General features: G+C 36.4%; 1 protein-coding gene across 6 annotated transcripts; it reads left to right on the top strand.

Moving 5' to 3' along the window:
• Window positions 1-813: 813 nt before the first annotated feature.
• tent4a (terminal nucleotidyltransferase 4A) lies at window positions 814-17658 on the top strand. 6 transcript variants are annotated; one of them, XM_048201217.1, is made up of 14 exons: window positions 814-1864; window positions 6274-6397; window positions 6495-6541; window positions 7145-7265; window positions 7412-7519; window positions 10326-10454; window positions 10703-10916; window positions 11205-11331; window positions 11420-11526; window positions 12099-12280; window positions 13403-13549; window positions 13659-13712; window positions 14559-14586; window positions 15147-17658. In XM_048201217.1, exons 1-14 carry the CDS (start codon window positions 1185-1187, stop codon window positions 15371-15373), a joined length of 2295 nt encoding a protein of 764 aa, XP_048057174.1. In that variant the 5' UTR covers window positions 814-1184; the 3' UTR covers window positions 15374-17658. The 6 variants fall into 6 exon arrangements, with proteins under 6 accessions (XP_048057174.1, XP_048057173.1, XP_048057177.1 ...); XM_048201216.1 differs by having other exon boundaries at window positions 13659-13814; XM_048201220.1 differs by lacking the exon at window positions 14559-14586 and having other exon boundaries at window positions 15144-17658.
• The last annotated feature ends 185 nt before the right edge of the window (window positions 17659-17843 follow it).

The following is a 17843-nucleotide window of genomic DNA, read 5'->3' as shown; positions in this document are numbered from 1 at the left end:
TAGGATTTTGTGTGTGTGTGTGTCGTTTGCAATTAATGTAAAATTGATTTCAAATTGGAGCATGAAATTGTTTTTCTTCCTTGAAATTACTGCATAGTTTTATCAGACTGGCATTGCTCAATTTGCATATTTCTGTGTACATATATCTTTCAAAATTTTCATGACCACATTTCTAATTTCATTAAGAATTTGTTTACCGTATTTAATTTAATTAAAATATTGGTTTTCAGCTTGAACTTCTGTGGCATCAAGAAAACAACAGCTGTTACATATATTTTGTTTCCTTTTTTTTTTTTTTTTTTTTTAAATAGAAGACCATTTAAAAAAAATAGATTAATCATAATGATTAATTATTTTGATGTATTAATACATAAAAACAATTAATCATGATTAATCAAGATTTTTAAGGCCATAGTTTCTGTTAATAAAAGTTTCCTCTCTTTTTTAAAGAATTTCAGCAAAAGTAGGCCTACAGGAGAAAAAAAAACAGCCTTTTGAAATAACAAAGGTTATCCACAAAAGCATATTTTATTCATTAATCTCAAATGAGTTACTTAGTAAATAGTTTTAGATATATGTCCATTTATTTTTTGTCTTTCGCAAAAAAAAAAAAATGCAACATTTTATAATATATCAATACATTTAATGCTACTAATAAAGATTCTAGATGTATCACTTCGCTATTACTGCGCACATCAACAATCATGAAGCTGCTTTCACTGCTCGTTGTGCACGCGCTGCGTATGGTTTGATCGAGTCGCGTTGCTCGCGCGGTGTAGCAAGGGTTGTAAATTCAAAAATTTGTCTCGCTTTGATGCCGGTTAGAAGGGTGGGGTTGATGAATAGGCTCAGATTGCGCCTGCTCGGTTTTAGAGTCTGGGGGGTGTGTGCTGCCCCGATGGTTTAAATCCTACACATGCGTACTGGATTTCGGGGTTCAAGGGAATAGAGTACGCCATATTGGAAATACTGTAGTTTAGCTAACAGTTTATAGCTAGCGGGGTAAAGGGCCACTAATTGATTCCCGTTGGTCGGTTGTGGCGTTTGGCACGTCGTTATTTTCCCTGTCGTTTCGCGTAACCCAGTTTACAGGCATATTCTCGCAGTCCGGACTCAAACTTATCCGCTGTACGGGGGGGAAAGGCGTTCGTTTGTTTGACAGGGCTGTTAGAACGTCAAGTTGAATGGATCCGAGGGTCGCTTGGATTCAGCCGGAACAGAAAGGTCCTGCGAACGCTTTATGGATGCGTGTGTGGGAAACGTCTCAGGTAAACCGGACTAACACAGGTCAGCACCAGAGCCACCATCACCACAACAACTTCTATGGCAATTCTCCGGCGTCTGACTTTTATAAGACTGTAGCGTCCAATGCAAATAACAGCACTAACATTAAAAACAACGGCACTGCGATCACGGGCAGCGGCTCTGTGGCTCACCCGTTAAATGGAAACACGGGAGACGGCGAAATGACCCAAAAGACCGGCTCGGTGGCGGATTTGGCGTCCAGCTGCTCTAAAATAAGGACTACAAGCCCTAATGTGATCGCTGGAAATATGAACAAGGGCCATCCATTTTTTACTTGCAGCGAAAACGTGCTGAATAACGTCAACCATCATCATCATCTTCCTCATATACGGCATTTCCATCAAGAGCAGCAGCAGCAGAGTTGCATGAAGCGCCATCCGTCCCATCCGGCAGCGATTCACAACCACCATCACCAACACCATCATCCGGGCCGGAGGAAAAGCGATAATAAGGCCAGCACCTATGGGATAAACTATTTGCTCTCCAACTGGACTAACGGCAATTATGAGAACTCCGGTACGCCGTGGAAGACAAGGAAATATAACCCAGGGGTTGACGGGTGAGATGAGCTTGATTTATAACAACAGCAGCGCTCGGAATGGGTCGTTATAATGTTACGCTATTTTTTCTGTGGCCTTATGTGTTTGATAAAGTGTCACTGGGCCCTTTTGACGTATTGGAACGGGATTTTAGCTTTAGCACGCTAGCTGGGTGTCCTAGGTTTGGTTATGAGCCTCTGTGGGTTGGGTCACTTGTGGAATGTATGCGTGTGTTAGCAGTTTATGTGTAGTAGGCTAGCGATGTCCTGTTTGTCAACGAATCGCTCTTTTGAATCGGATCTCTTCCGGTCTCTGCGATTCATCCACGAATCGGATTGAATCATTCGGAGTGCGTTTTTGAGTCAACTCTCACTGATTCGCTGAATTAAGAATCATGGATGTACATTTTATTTAAAGGATTAGTTTACTTTCAAATGAAAATTTCCTAATAATTTACTCACCCCCATGTCATCCAAGATGTTTGTGTCTTTCTTTCATCAGTCGAAAAGAAATTAAGGTTTTTGGTGAAAGAATTGCAGGATTTTTCTCTTTATAGTGGACTTCAATGGAGCCCAAACAGTTGAAGATCAAAATTACAGTTTCATTACAGCTTCAAAACGTTCTACACAATCCCAAACGAGGAATAAGGGTCTTATCTAGAGAAACCATCGCTCATTTTCTAAAAAAAAAAAAAAATTATACAAGTTTTAACAATAAATGCTCATCTTGAACTAGCTCTCTTCTTCTCTATTTGAATTCTGACAGTGTAGACACTGCTAAGTGTATTACTGCCCTCCACTGGTTAAAGTTTGAACTAATTGTTATATACCTGCCTACAATATTGTATATGACAGTTTAGTTCTAATTTTGACCTGTGGAGGGCAGTAATACACTTAGCAGTGTCTACACTGCTGGAATTCAAATAGAGAAGAGAGCTAGTTCAAGATGAGCATTTACGGTTAAAACGTATAAAAAAAAAAGATTATAAAATGAGCGATGGTTTCTCTCTTGTTCCTTGTCTGGGATCGCTGTAAACTGTAATTTTGACCTTCAGCCGTTTGGGCTCCATTGAAGTTCACTATATGGAGAAAAATCCTGGAATGTTTTCATCAAAAACCTTAATTTCTTTTCGACTGAAGAAAGAAAGACATGAACATCTTGAATGACGTGGGGGTGAGTAAATTCACGAAAAATTAATTTGAAAGTGAACTAATCCTTTAAGCGAAACACAAAAAAAAATACAGTAAATTATTAAGGCTCAAAACCAAAGATTTTATATACCTTAAAGGGACTTTGTTAAAACTAATAATAGGCGTTTTGGAGTGTGGTAACAGTCAGGTTCTGGGAGTAAAAATCTTCATTCTCTATTCAATAAGCATTAATTTTCTCAATAAGCAGATATGATTTATAAAAGTAACTTCTATAAACCTTTAAAGACATTTACTGTGAGCTACGAGATTGTTAATCGATGGTACATTCTTCTATACATTCTCATGTATTTAAGAACTTTTCAACAGTGGAATTTCTGGTGTGAAAACTACATTATCCATGATTCTGCAGAGCAGTCTCGACCAATCCGAATTGTGACGAGCAAGATAATTTTAGTTCCCACCCACTCCCATGAAGCACTGCAAATGTAGTCAGTTTTTCTATGCTTTCAAGCTACTTAAATATTTTGCAATGAATGTAAAATATATTGTTTTTTATATACATAATTAACATCTTTAAATCAATAGTTTTTAATTCAACTGTCATTCGGAATTATTCATAGGTTTCTTGTTCTTTCTCTCCGTAAAGCAGTTAAGTGCACAGGTTTGTGTACCTTTTGTCTTTTTGTTTGATTTTCAAATACTCTTTTTGTCAAATAAAGTTTGGTTAATGGATTGAAATGCTTTAACAAAGACTATTTTAAAATCCTAATTTGAAAAATGAATGGAAAAAATACTTCTGGAACCAACACACACCGCTGAAAAAGTGGATGGCACTATTGCACTCAATATGCCATGGCGGGATGTGCGGGACCACGTGATAATGCAGTTATTCGCCAAGCTGTGTTTTTAAGCTGTTTGAAAAACTGATCCAATTCACTGAAATGAATCAAACTTAATGTCATGTGACTAAATGAAGTTTTTATCAACCACACTTTTTCAAATATAGAGTTTACAAATATAAGCAAACAGCAATTCAATTCTGACAAGTGCTTTTAACTAGAGCTGCATAATTAATCGGTAAAAGATCACAATCTCGATTCAAACACCCACGCAATCATATTCCTAAATGACAATGATTCGCCTGTAGCTTTTCAATCCACAAGTCACCAATATGGTAACCATGGGATTGTGGCAGAAATGTGGGTTATTTGTATTGATTGTACAATATTATTGTGGTCATTAAATGTATAAAATGTCAGTTATTTGTGCATTTGTATTATACTAAATGTCTTTAGGCTACTGTTTTGTTTTGTTTTTTTTATATAACAAATACCACAGAAACAATTGTTACTTTTTACCTGTGGTTAACATGATCCAAACACTATGGAAGACCAAATTTTACCCTATAAAAATGTTGTGCCAACTATTTTTATTAAGTTTAATCAACTTTTTTTTTTTTTTTTTTTTTTTTCAGTGAACAAATTTACATCTGTGTCCCAACTCAAGCTATTGCTACTATCACTCTACTCAAGCTTCTGTTAAATGTTCATTTCTAAGAGACAAAACATTTATATTAATTTGTAAAATATTCACCTGTTTGGCAAATGTTTATCACGTTCTGATGAGCCGCTCTGAGATGCACGTAACCTACACGCATGTAAATAAACCTGCAGCTCCTATATTTATTGAATTGAATCACAGCCTTTTTGAATTCACAATAGCATTATGCTTTATTATGATTTTTAAATGTCTTAATACATCGTTCAGCTCAGAAAACAGTATAATAATGCGGTTCATTGATTGAGTGCGCCACTTCCAGTATTTTGCCAGTTAATCGTCACGGGTAAATTGCAATCAAGGATTTTTTTTCAAATCAAGTTTTTGAATTTAATCGAGGAATTGTGACAGCCCTAGACTGCACCAGTTAATATTTTGTCAGAATTTCTTGTAAGTTATGTTTTTTTTTGTTTAGTTGTCTGTTTAGAATCGTGATTTCTATTTGAAACCAAAAATCGTAATTCTCAATTTATCCAGTATCGTGCAGCTCTACTTTTAACTGGCCGTTTTGTTTCATATGTTGTCATCTGTCTATTAATGTTGGCTGGATTCAGGATTTTAGTGTTTGCTGATTTATGAGTAGAGCACTGGTCACTTAATGCATTGCATGTCTTTAGTAACCCAGCAATTGTTGGCTTGTAAGATGGGATGAATTTGTTGCATGAACTTGTTACATTTGTGGTGGATGGTTACAGACCTCTGGAATTTTTCCACCAAAGAATCTGGAACCAAATGAGGCAGTGACTGTGTCTCAAATCCTTGTGAGTGGCCTATCTAGTCCTAGACAGCTTTTCTGTGTATCATAGGTGCAAAATGCTGTTAAGGTAGGCTGCGTTTTAAAATCAGTATTTGTTTGTTATTGTTTATTACAGTTATAGGAACTCTCAATTCTGTAAGTTAGCTTAAAGTTTAAATTCAGAAACATTGGTGTAAGACAGACTACAAGTGTTGGAAAAAAAAAATGTATGTGTGTGTGTGTATATATATATATATATATATATATATATATATATATATATATATATATATATATATATATATATATATATATATATATATATATATATATATGTGTGTGTGTATTATATTTATATTATATTATATTATTTTTCAAACCAAAAACCTAATTAAAATCTAGTCCGCTCAACATGGCTTACCAAAGATTCTTCATTTGGGAACCAAATGTTGAGGTTCATGAATCAAGTTATATAAAACATTTTTTTATTAACCACTGCACTAAATTTTGCATCTCAACATTCTATTGTTCATTTTCTCTGTATGGTTAAAATTTTCATTGATTACTACATAATGGATTTAGAATTTACACATGAATTTGTCAGCACATCATCAGTTTTACCCTATTGTATTGTACCGGGGTGTCTTTTCCATGTTGCAAACGTTAAATATTTCTGGCAGTTGATTTTTATCCATCGGGAATTGATTGGATTGTGAAACGTGGCTGTTTCCATACCAGAATGGAACCAGATCTGAATGTGAGTTTGCTATGAAATGCCTAAACACGTGTTGGTTGACACATTTAACCAATCAAGTTCTTAGTCCTGTGGTCCAAGTATAATTGTACAGGATTTTTTTAAAAATTTTTATCTTAAATCTCAAGATTCTTGCTTCATGAGTTGTTTACATGATTGATGTGCGTGAATGGCTTTTTAAATTGTACCAACTGCCTTTCCATAATTGTCTTCTTTATTTATTTTTCTAAGGTTGCATGAAGAAATCATGGACTTTTACAAGTTTATGTCTCCTCGTCCTGAGGAAGCCACCATGAGACAGGAGGTAGTGGACAGGATAGAGACGGTTATCAAGGAGTTGTGGCCAACCGCTGATGTAAGCAAGCTTAAGAGCTTATGTATATAAAAGAATTGGGCTGTTGGCATTACAAATTAGTATACAAATGTAACTGTTTTTACTTCTATTTACTTAGGTCCAGATTTTTGGCAGCTTTAGCACTGGACTCTTTCTCCCAACCAGGTAAATGAACGTACAGTAGTGTGTATGTTTTTGCACATTAACACAACAGTGAGATTTTGAACCGAACCCTTAGCAGTTCTCAACACATAAAGTTGCTCATGCTGATCTGTTGTTGCTGTGTAGTCAAAACACTATTTTCAGTAAGATGACTCTCACAGAAGGATGAGAAGTGACCATGGCATGTGCATCACAATAATAGCGTGTTAGCCTTTTTTTGGCTCTGAGCTGCTTTTTTTTTTTTTTTTTTTTTTTTTTTTTCAATAACTGAGCAGGCATTTTACGATCAATTGCAATTTGCTAACTCAATATGTGCCTCAATGTGGATGTCACAAATGAACAAACTAGATCTGTAGCTTTCTAAAATTTGTTCAGTCCCACAATTGGTTTTGGTTTGTCTCTGAGTCTGAAGCCTGACAGATTTTCCTTGTTAAGTCATTAAGCCCCATGTATTTGGTTTAACTCTACTGAGAAAACGATGAATGAGTTTATTTGACAGCAAAAACACTTTTTGCTGTGAGGTGGTTTTGTTTTCATGTGGAGAAATTGCAAGTTATTTATATGTAGAGCTATATGAAAGAATCTGGCTGATTCTTTACACTGTAGTGACATTGACCTGGTGGTGTTTGGGAAATGGGAGAAACCTCCCCTGCAGCAGTTGGAGCAGGCCCTCAGAAAACACAATGTGGCAGAACCCTATTCCATCAAAGTTCTTGACAAAGCTACGGTATGTATTTTTCCCTCTACTGTTGATTTAACATTTTATAAACTCAGTTTAACTGTTTCATATGCAGAGGTTGTTGCTTTTTTGGTAACATTTGGTGGTTTCTTGGCAATTTAATTATTTTATATTTATTTCTCTCAATTTTGAAGGTACCAATCATCAAACTGACAGATCAGGAGACCGATGTGAAAGTGGACATCAGTTTCAACGTGGAGACGGGCATCAAAGCTGCTAGCTTCATCAAAGAATATGTGAAGGTAATGTTTAGCACATTCTGTAAATCTATATGTAGTCGCAGGAGTGAGTGCATCTGAATATTGTTTGCTGGTTTACTTAAATTCATATGTGTTATTTTTTGCCTTGATTGTTTTAGTTATAGTATAGGGATGTCATATTCAATAATTCTAGTTCATATTAATTTCACTAATGGCATATAAATCACTTTTAGTCTGTAAAAATAAAATAACAAAAATACTTTTCAAAAACATTGTGAAATCTTCCCAACCCCAAACTTCCAGATGGTGATGTATTTGTTTAGTCACAAGAGTGAGTGCTCTTGAGAACTGAATATTGTTTGCTAATTTACTGTTAGTTTTTGCTTATATCCTTTAAATTTGCTCAGTATTTATCATGTCATATTCAATTTTCACTAAAATGGTATATTTTTTTTTTTTCTGTAAAAATTACTTTTTGTCTAATTTGCAAAAAGGCGAGAACGTCAAACTGTAACAGACAATAATGTATTTACAACGTGACTACATTCTGAATATCGTGTAATTTAGTTAAACTTTGCATGCTTCATTTTCTGTGTAAATGTAAGTTGTAATGTTTTGACTAGCTGATTGGGTTTGGTAAACAGAATTGATTTGCTTTTAATTTCTCAGTTCTTTCAGCTCAAGTAGGCAATTATCAGTATACTATGGTTGAATTATTTGCATAAATTTCTACATTTTCTTCATTTTCTTGTCAACCTTCTAAGAACAGCATGTTTACTTTTTACTGTGAAAGTTTTTTTTTTTTTTTTTTTTTTTTTTAACCCGGCTTGTATTTACATGTTCTAGTTGTCCTAGATTTACTTCTTATCTGCTGATTACATGTCAGGCTTATAGAAAAGGAAGGAGGAGAAGGGTGATGCATAACTTTAACATCTGTCAGCAAGCATTCAACACAGATGTTTGAATGCTTTTTTTGCCAGGGTTGTTTCCATGTGCATACCTGATATAGTCTCCTGTGACAGCAGATCACCTTCATAGCTCTCATCTGTGCAACCACAAGAGATTTTTTTTTTTTTTTTTTTTTTTTTTTTTTTTTTTCTTACTATATATACACAATATTATTGTACAGTTGCAATAGAATGTCAATTCAGTTTACAGCACCTTCATAAATTGAACAAAACATAAGGCAAATAAAGCTGCAAGCTGCAATTATGGGCCAAACACCAAAGGCACAGCAAACACAGAAAGAAACACTGCAAGTACAGCAAATGCGTCAATCAACACAGGGAGGTTTTGTATATTTAAGGTTTTGTATCCATATGCAGTGCACACCTGTTATAATTTGTAAGAGTAGTGAAAAACTGTTTTTCATACACTTCCACATGGTGGCTGACCAAAATGTTGGAAAATGACAAATGAGATGTTGGAATTGGTATAAACTGAGGAAGACATTGAGAGAATTTATTTTTTTCAAGTTAGAAGATTGTTTTTTTTTTTTTTTTGTTTTTTTTTTTGTAAAAAGCCTCATCTTCTGAACGCTAGGTGGCGCTGGCTTGAAGTTTGCTGTCTATTATGTAGCAAATTTTGTTCCTATATGCCAAAGCTTTAAATAAAAAAAAAAAAAAAAAAAATAATATATATATATATATATATATATATATATATATATATATATATATATATATATATATAACAATTTGGAAAAATTTCAAAATGGCAGAAGGTGGTTCATCCAATCCTGGCGAAATAATATCAGCGGATTCAGCATGATTCAAGTAATTTGTAGACGATGATTTTCTGACAAACTTTTCAAAAGTTATAAACGAAAATAGCTTTTTTTTCTTCGTTTTTTTGGGGGGTTGGGGATTTCATGACCTGAAGGTACATGCCAAATTTGAGAACAGTGCCACCTGCAGATTATGGTGCTAATGAAATGTACCAAGTTTCTCTTTAATAGATCGAAGTATTGAAGATATAGAGCATCTCATTTAGTTTTGGGTCGACGGTGTTAACTTTCCATAATAACTTTTGAACAAAAAGGAATATCAAAATTCTCTTCAGTCATTTCTGTGCGGCTCAGTCCAATGATCATCTGAGCCAAAGGAGTAGTGGAAAAAACAGAATACAGTACATCTACAGTACATCTATTACTACTGTAATAGGTCTTAATGTAAGATATTGTAATCTAATGTATGAGGAGAGTAATCAGGTGTACTAAGAATTTAGTTTCATAGAATTGTAGTTTCTTTTAGGATAAAAGAAAAGTGAATTTTTGAACTGGTGGTATATATGTAAAGGTGGTCAGGGTTCTGTTCAAAACCACCCCAATTAATATGCCAAATTTCATCATTTTCTATGCATGGTTCATAGTGCTGCCATACACTTCCACCATGGAGGAATAATAAGAAAACTATCAATTATATGCACCATTAGTGAATGAGACCCAAAGCCTTTAAGACTATGTCCATGGAGGAATGTAAGATTTATTGGCCCGTCTCCAGTTATCATAACACTTTACCTCATGTAAATATTTCTGCTGCTTCTGAACATCTGGATGTTATCTCCAGTGAAAGACAGCCGTATATGCAATTTCCATGTTTTAGGCTTTGAAAGTACATAAATGTGCAAGACTTCACACTTCAATATTCCTGACATCAACATGTAATGACACTGTTTTTGTAAAAGGACTCTTTTGTTAAAAAATGCATGATGAAATCCTTGCTGAATTCACATTTCAAGTGGTCACAGTGTCGCCCTTTGAGTTGCTTCTTAATGCCTGGTATAAAAAGGATCTGTACAGTTTTAAAGTCTAAAATATCATCACTTTTTTTTTTTTTCTCCCACACAGAAGTATACCGTGCTGCCTTATTTAATCTTCGTGCTGAAACAGTTCCTGCTACAGCGAGACCTCAACGAAGTCTTCACAGGGGGAATCAGTTCTTATAGTCTCATCCTGATGGTCATCAGCTTCTTACAGGTGCAACATTAGCAGCCAGTCTAGTTTTCAAGCATGAAAACTGTTTCAACATGCAGACAAAGAGAAGAAACACAGTGTTTTACATCAAAAATAACTTGTTCTTGTCTCATTTAGAGAATCTGTCATTGTCAAGCATATTTTACTACCTTTGTTGGACTGCATCAGCCACACTCATTTCTTATGACTGTACCAAAAAAAATAAAGAGAATGTCCCGACTTGCCTGCTGATTTTTGGTTTACACCCACAGTTACACCCAAGAATTGATGCCAGGAATCCCAACATGAACCTTGGCATTCTGCTCATCGAGTTCTTTGAGCTGTATGGAAGACATTTCAACTACCTGAAGACAGGCATCAGGATAAAGAATGGTGGTGCTTACATGGCTAAAGAGGACATCATGAAGGCCATGAGTAATGGCTACAGGCCCTCCATGCTGTGTATTGAGGACCCTCTTCTTCCAGGTACAGTTAAAAAACTGAATTTGAATTAATGCAAAACCTAGAGAGCTTCTTGCTGTCTACTGCCTTCTGAGGCAGAATCGTAACTGGATTGGAACCTTATAAGTGACTATATTTGACTAATTCCTCATGTGAAGCACACTGAGACTGTTTATTAATGAATTTAAAAAATCATTCCTGAATAGAATCAAAAATCTATGAATTGTGAATTGAAAAAGATTCACACCTATAATAAAAATGCATAGCACATAAAGCTTACATTTCCTTTTTCCTTTTTGTGTGACTGCTTAGGTAATGATGTGGGCAGAAGCTCTTATGGTGCCATGCAGGTGAAGGAAGCTTTTGACTATGCGTATATAATACTGGGTCACGCCGTCTCGCCTCTTGCACGTTCTTACCCCAACAAAGACAGTGACAGGTACAACATATCTGCATACAAACATGTTCACACTAATTCTCTCAAACATTCTGTTTTATTTCATTTATCATTTATCTTGTCCCCTTAGCACTTTGGGCCGCATTATTAAAGTCACCCAGGAAGTCATTGACTACAGAGAGTGGATCATAAAGAAGTGGGGTGGCAGACACAACTCCCGCATGGAGAGGAATCCTGGTACGTATCAATGTAAATATAGTTTCAGACAATATATCATACTAGGTGAATTTCATCTATTATATATTTTGTAGCTTAGCACTGATGTTTAGTCGTTTTCTTATTTTAATGGTTGTTTTGAGGCCCCCTAGTGGAAGCCGCTGTCCTAGATGTTGGTTGAAGTGAGAAATTATGAATCTATTTCAAAAGTAATTCAAAGAAATTAAAACTCTACTTTTTTGCCCAATAAAAGGATAACATTTCATTGGTCAACGAATGCCTGTGTGCGTTGCAGTGATGGAGTGTCACTTTGGCAGACCCTTTCATTTTGACCTTTGTCCTTCTCAACAGCATTTTATCCCTTTCACACATCTTATTCATGTCTTTGACTGTGGTTAATGTGTTTTATTAAACTGAAGCTTGGTAGATTAGTTTGGTAATGGAGTATGTGACCTTTTGAAAAGTGGCTATGGAAGTCCTCAGTCTGGTTTGACAGACAGATAGTTGCTCTATACTGAATCTGCATATTTCAGCCATGTTTCAAATGCAACCTGCTGTGATTTGGCTGATGTTTTGATGGCTTTTGCATGCAGGTCCATCTCATAAAGACTCAGTGGAGCAGGTGGAGACGGTCACACTGCTGAATGTAGGTGTGGAGGACCAGCAGCAGAGGGACTCGGTGTCCCCTCACAGCGCAGACTCGCCCATGTCCCTGTCCAGCCCTCAACAGCACTCCTCTGCTTCTTCTGCGTCCTCGCTGTCAGGCAGTGATATCGTAAGCATTGTCCTTCATCTGTATTCATACTTTAACCCTATAAAGCCTACTGTATTGTATTAATGCCTCTAAATGAAATAAATTTAGGCCTCTAAATGATCAGGATGATTAAAACTTAACAAACCAGTTGGAACACGGACTCGGTACAGTATATGTATAAGTGCAACCAAACTCAGACTACATCTTTCAGGTAGTCTCGGGTTCGCATTAGCGATTTTTCATGTGACCCGTGCCTCATTTCGAACTAAACTGCCAGTGTGAAAGCCCGCTTACTCTATTTTGATGGCTACCATCGACATTAGTGTCTATATCCGAACTTTAACGTTTTATCCCAGTATTTCTGTGATAATTTGAATTATTGTATTTGTAACAGAGAAATAAAAGATTGTGAAGCTGTTTCATACCTAGCCAACATGACATCTGCTGTCTCTGGCTCAGCGGCAGTGCGACAGCAGATTTGAATGTTCTGCTGTGATCATACTTGTCAAACTAAATCACTGTCATTTAGGAATAAAATCACATGGGTGTTTGATTCGGGATCATGCTTTTAATGATGACGTGCAGCTCTAGTCAAATATAATACATCAGGCTTTTGAGGAACATTTATATGTACTTCTCTCAGTTGTATTGCATTGCATTATATGTTTTGACCCCCAAAATAGAACCTACAGAGTTTTGATAATAAATCTAAGCATTTAAACATCATCTTACTAAGACAAATTTTATGGAAGATATAGTGAAAAACTGATATTTATATGCATTGCATTTATAAGTAGATCTCATTGATTTACATTACAAGCTATTAGAATATCATCTTACTTTTTGGCCATGTAAATATCAGCAACTGCAACAAATTGTATATTTTTGCTCAGTTTGGGCCTCTGAATAAAATTGAGCTGCTATGAGCTTCAAATTCTCACTATATTATACTATATGAACTATAAAAGCATATATGATATTCAACAAAGTTTTAGAACTTTTTTTGTTTGTTTAAAGGTTCAACAAATTTGTTCCATTTTTATTTAAAAAAAAATGATTTGACTAATTTCATATGTCAGACTTTACAGGGTTAATATGCCTTAGATTGTCATTCCCTCACATAACTGACTTCTGCTCCTCCAGGATTCTGACTCCACACCGTATGTCACTCCACCTGTAGCCCCCTTCCCTCTCCAGATTCTGGCACCGGGACCCCTGCCATCAGCGCTTCAGATGGGTACGGGCAAAGCCAACATCACGGCAGCACTCACCATGCCTCCGGCCAACCAGGTGAGGGGCGATTTTGTTTTGCTAGCTAATTGTGATGATGATACTCTGTTGGTTAGGTAACACTGGCATGTTCTTGGATCCAACTTCCCCTCTCTCTCTGTTTCTCCAGGCGAGAGTGTCAATCCCAGGCAATCTTTCTCTCCACGCTCTACCTGGCAGACAGGTGTGTATGGCAGATGGACCACCCCCATATCACCACATGCCCCCCCCTGCAGTCCCCCCAGCTTCCCCCAGCCCTCTACCCAGTCCCCACCACCATCCAAAGGTAGGCTGTCCCACGTGCGCTCTCCTCTACATGCTGTATCTTGACAGTGAGCCCAACTTTTCCTCCTTCATCGAGATTTCAGACTAGTTTAATGACAGGATAGGGTAAAATTAAGAAATGTAATGCCCACCTTGGTGTCAATGTAATGTCCAATCAGATCAAGCATTCAATAATTTTAAGTAATCTTTCATCAATTTAATAAATTGCTCTCTATTTTTTTTTTTAATGAATATTAGAGAAATTCAAATAAATTTCTACAGCACTCTTCATAATAGAAATCATTTTAAAAAACTGCTGTACTAAAAATAATACTACACAATATGTATGATGATTGAAATTGCCAACAAAACTAAAATGAGCTTGCAGCGCCACCTGCAGGACACCCTTAGCATGTTAGCAAGGATTTAAAGTGCCAAATGCAAGAAAAAATTGGCACTGAAATGGCATTACTTTCCAGTTGCCCCGGTAACTTTTCCGGTTTTCCACCAAAATATAAGCTCATTCGTTTAATGTTTGAAATCAAAGAAATTGAGGCAAGTAGGCAACCATTTAAAAAAAAAAAAAAAAAAAAAGATTATTATTATTATTGTTGTTAGAATAACAATAATAATTTTAACACTTTTACATGTTATATATTATAATACTTAAATACTTTTTTGTCTTTTAATTGATCACATGCCTGAGAATTCCATAAATCATTCACATGTATATATTTTTTTTAAATTTTATATTTAATTATTTTAGATGCACCAATCCTGTTCAAACGTTTGGGGTCAGTATGTTTTTTTTTTTTTTTTTTTTTTTTTTTTTTTTTAAATGCTTTTAATGAAAAACATTTCATGCTCACCAAGGCTGCATTTAATTAATCAGAAATACAGTAAAAACAGTAATATTTTGAAACGATTTAAAATAACTGTTTTCTATTTGAAAATGTAATTTTATTCCTGCGATGGCGTAGCTGAATTTTCAGCATCATTACTCCAGTCTTCAGTGTCACATGATCTTTCAGAAATCATTCTAATATGCTGGTTTGCTGCTAAAGAAACATTTTTTTTTTATCAATGTTTTTTAAAATTAAATGTTGGAAAGCTACTTAATATTTGGATACATTTTGTTCATGTCTTTGAATAAAAAGTTCATAAGAACAGCATTTATTTGAAATGGAAACATTTTGTAACATTACCAATGTCTTTACTGTCTTTACAGTAATTTAATGCATCCTTTCTGAACTTTCCAATGGTAGTACATTTTGTGTTGCTGAGAATTTATTTATTTTTTTCTTCAGATGCTAGCATTGTCCTAAGTTGCCATGTCTTGTCTTATCTCCAGCAGGCAGGTCCCAAATTCCCTCTGAAGGGCTTCCACAATCCCGCCGTGGTGCACAGTCCTGGCATTTCCAACCGAGGGCACATTCAGTACAACCGCAACACCTGGCGGCGCAGGAAGAGGGACAGTTTGCCGGCCAGCGTCAGCAGATAAAGACGACACGGCTCCCCTCTGGGCGCTCCCTCTACACTTGCTTCCTCTTCCACCCCTCTGGTCCCATCTTAAAACGATGAGAACTCATTTACCCTCCTACTGATGGTGTGTGAGCACAGAGAGACCAGCGTTTGAAACCCAGCTCCTCGTTCAGTAGTTGTGGTGATGGTGGTGCTAAGTAGTTCAGTCTGCCACTGAATCTGTGCATGTATATGTTGAGACTGATGTTTTTTTGACCTGTGCAATCTTCCTGAGGAAGCTTCGAGAACAGGAACTGTATTTCCGGTAGTCTACTCCACAACTTCCAGGTTGACAGGTGAAACGTTCCCTTTTTTTTTGTATGTGTTTCATGCTCCTTGTTTTCCTGTCTTCACATTTTTGGTCTAAACGTGACACCCTTCACTTGTGGGACGAACTAGATTCAGTGGATTTCAAGTGTTTGTTTGTTGTATCGGGTGAAGATGTGTGTTTCAAAGGTGACGAGTGTGTATGTGTGTGTAACGCTGGCTTCAAATTCTGCACTTGAGATGCTTCCAGAGATCCCCACCCGTATTGACTGTATACATCACGCAACCTTTACTTTTTTGTGCAATAATTTCTCTTTTTCTGTATTTTTCCTTCGCTCTGGAAACATATTTAATTTTTTTGGTTTTGTTTTTCCATGTCCAGCCTTTTGTTTGTTTGTTTTGTAAAAATGTTTTTATTTTTGTAACGTTTTTAATTTTCTTCATCGTTTACAGATCCTGTCAGACAGGCTCCTTAAGGGAAAAAGTCTGTTTTAAAACTGTTTTTGAGAGTTTATATTCCCTCTTCCCCTTTTTCTCGGCATAAATTGCACCTGGTCAAGAGCAAGTTAAAGCAGCCAGTTTAGACCTCGCAGAACGACTTTCCACTCTTTGCCAACAGGTGTTGCCATTTCTCACTTTGTGTTCCTACATTGAGCTTCAGAAACTCAGCTGTTGCTTTTATTCGTCTCGTACGTTTGTCTTTAAGGTCGTAGTTGTGTGGCATTGAGGCTGTAGGACTTGGGTTTATCAGATTGAGAATCGAAAAAAAAAAAGCTCGAGCTCTTGGTCCGAATGCGCTTTCATTTATGTGTGTGTCTGTCCTTTTAAAATCGCTATAGGTAAGTGTGAGACGTGAATTATTTTAGGGAAGCTCTAATGAACGTGCGAGCGGACTCCAGATCAGTGCAGCTTTATGCAAGGTGCCCTAATCGGACCTAGTTCGACTTCTGAACGGGCACCCGAATCAGACTAGCGGAGAAAGGGAATTTATTTTGATTCCTTTCTGGAATCTTGATGTGCATTTATTTCCAGGTACTTGCGCTAATATATGCCTTTTTGGTAATAACCTATTCCTGTACTGTATTGAATTTGTTTTTGTTCTGTTTGTATATGGCACACTAAAACTGTATTGCTGTTGCTCAGAACGTCACAGGCATACAGGTTATTGTTACTATGCAAGTGGAGTTTTGAAAATCTCTCTTCCTGTGTCCCTCATGACGGCCATTTGCTTGTAAATCTTGTTGAGAAACTAAACCGGAGTGACCGTTAACGGACCCAGGCCTGAGATCGACGCATCAAGGTACATGTGAACAGTTCCTGTATGCAAGTTCAGTCTGTTTTAATGGAGGAAAAACACCTGGACGTCTTGTCTGGAGTTTTTGCAATGCAAATATTTCCTCCTGGAGATCAACCGGACTACACTTACTGCTGTTACAACGCTACAACCATGTCCTGGAGTCTGTATTGAATGACTTTGACTTGTGTGATGCATTTTACAGAGTCATATCTGATACGGAGACTATACGGATTGTCCTTGTAACTCTTGACTCGCCTGCCTATCAATGCAATAGGGCAAATGTAACTCTAATAGCAGTTTCTGCTTTTAGATAGAACCAGCATCTTTTGCAAAATGAGTCAGACTTTAAGGCATCTCTCCCCCTCCTTTGGTTCAAATAAGGACCTACTTTATCGGTGATTTGTCCAAATGAAAATGGCTCCCTGTTTTTCCTGAGTGAATCTGTAGAGGTGTGTTGGAAAGGTGGAAGTATTTCACTCTAATGGCTTGACCTTTGTGGTGATGTACTGCTTGATACAGTGTGACACTCCTCATTGAAAATCAATGATGGATTTTAAATGTAACTTTTTTTTTTTTTCTTTTTTCTTTTTTTTTTTTGCTGACGTCTGTCATGTCGCAGTGGCCAAAAGCACTCTTGAACTGTCAATCCTTATACTGAAAGTCCCTCAATGTGGCCGCCAAGCATCCAAGAGGTCAGACGGAGGAATTGTTTTGTTTTCCTTCAATATTTTTATGTAATTTTTTTTTCTATTTTATTTTTTAAATAAACATCTTAAAACCATGCTTGCGGGTTATTTTTGCACTTTTAATTGTTTGAATAAATTCTAAAATGTTAAATCATGCTTTACTAGCTCGGCACTAAAAGAGAAATGTTAGGAGATTGAGAACAACAGGATTGTAGTGTTCAACTGTTACTGGTGTTTTAACACTAGATGGTGGGCTTGCACTTCAACTGCTGAGGATTCA

This window comes from Megalobrama amblycephala, linkage group LG9, assembly GCF_018812025.1.
Source record: "Megalobrama amblycephala isolate DHTTF-2021 linkage group LG9, ASM1881202v1, whole genome shotgun sequence".
NCBI classification, from domain to species: Eukaryota; Metazoa; Chordata; class Actinopteri; order Cypriniformes; family Xenocyprididae; genus Megalobrama; species Megalobrama amblycephala.
The sequence above is the reverse complement of the archived record's forward strand: the minus strand, read 5'-3'. Positions and strand labels throughout refer to the sequence as shown.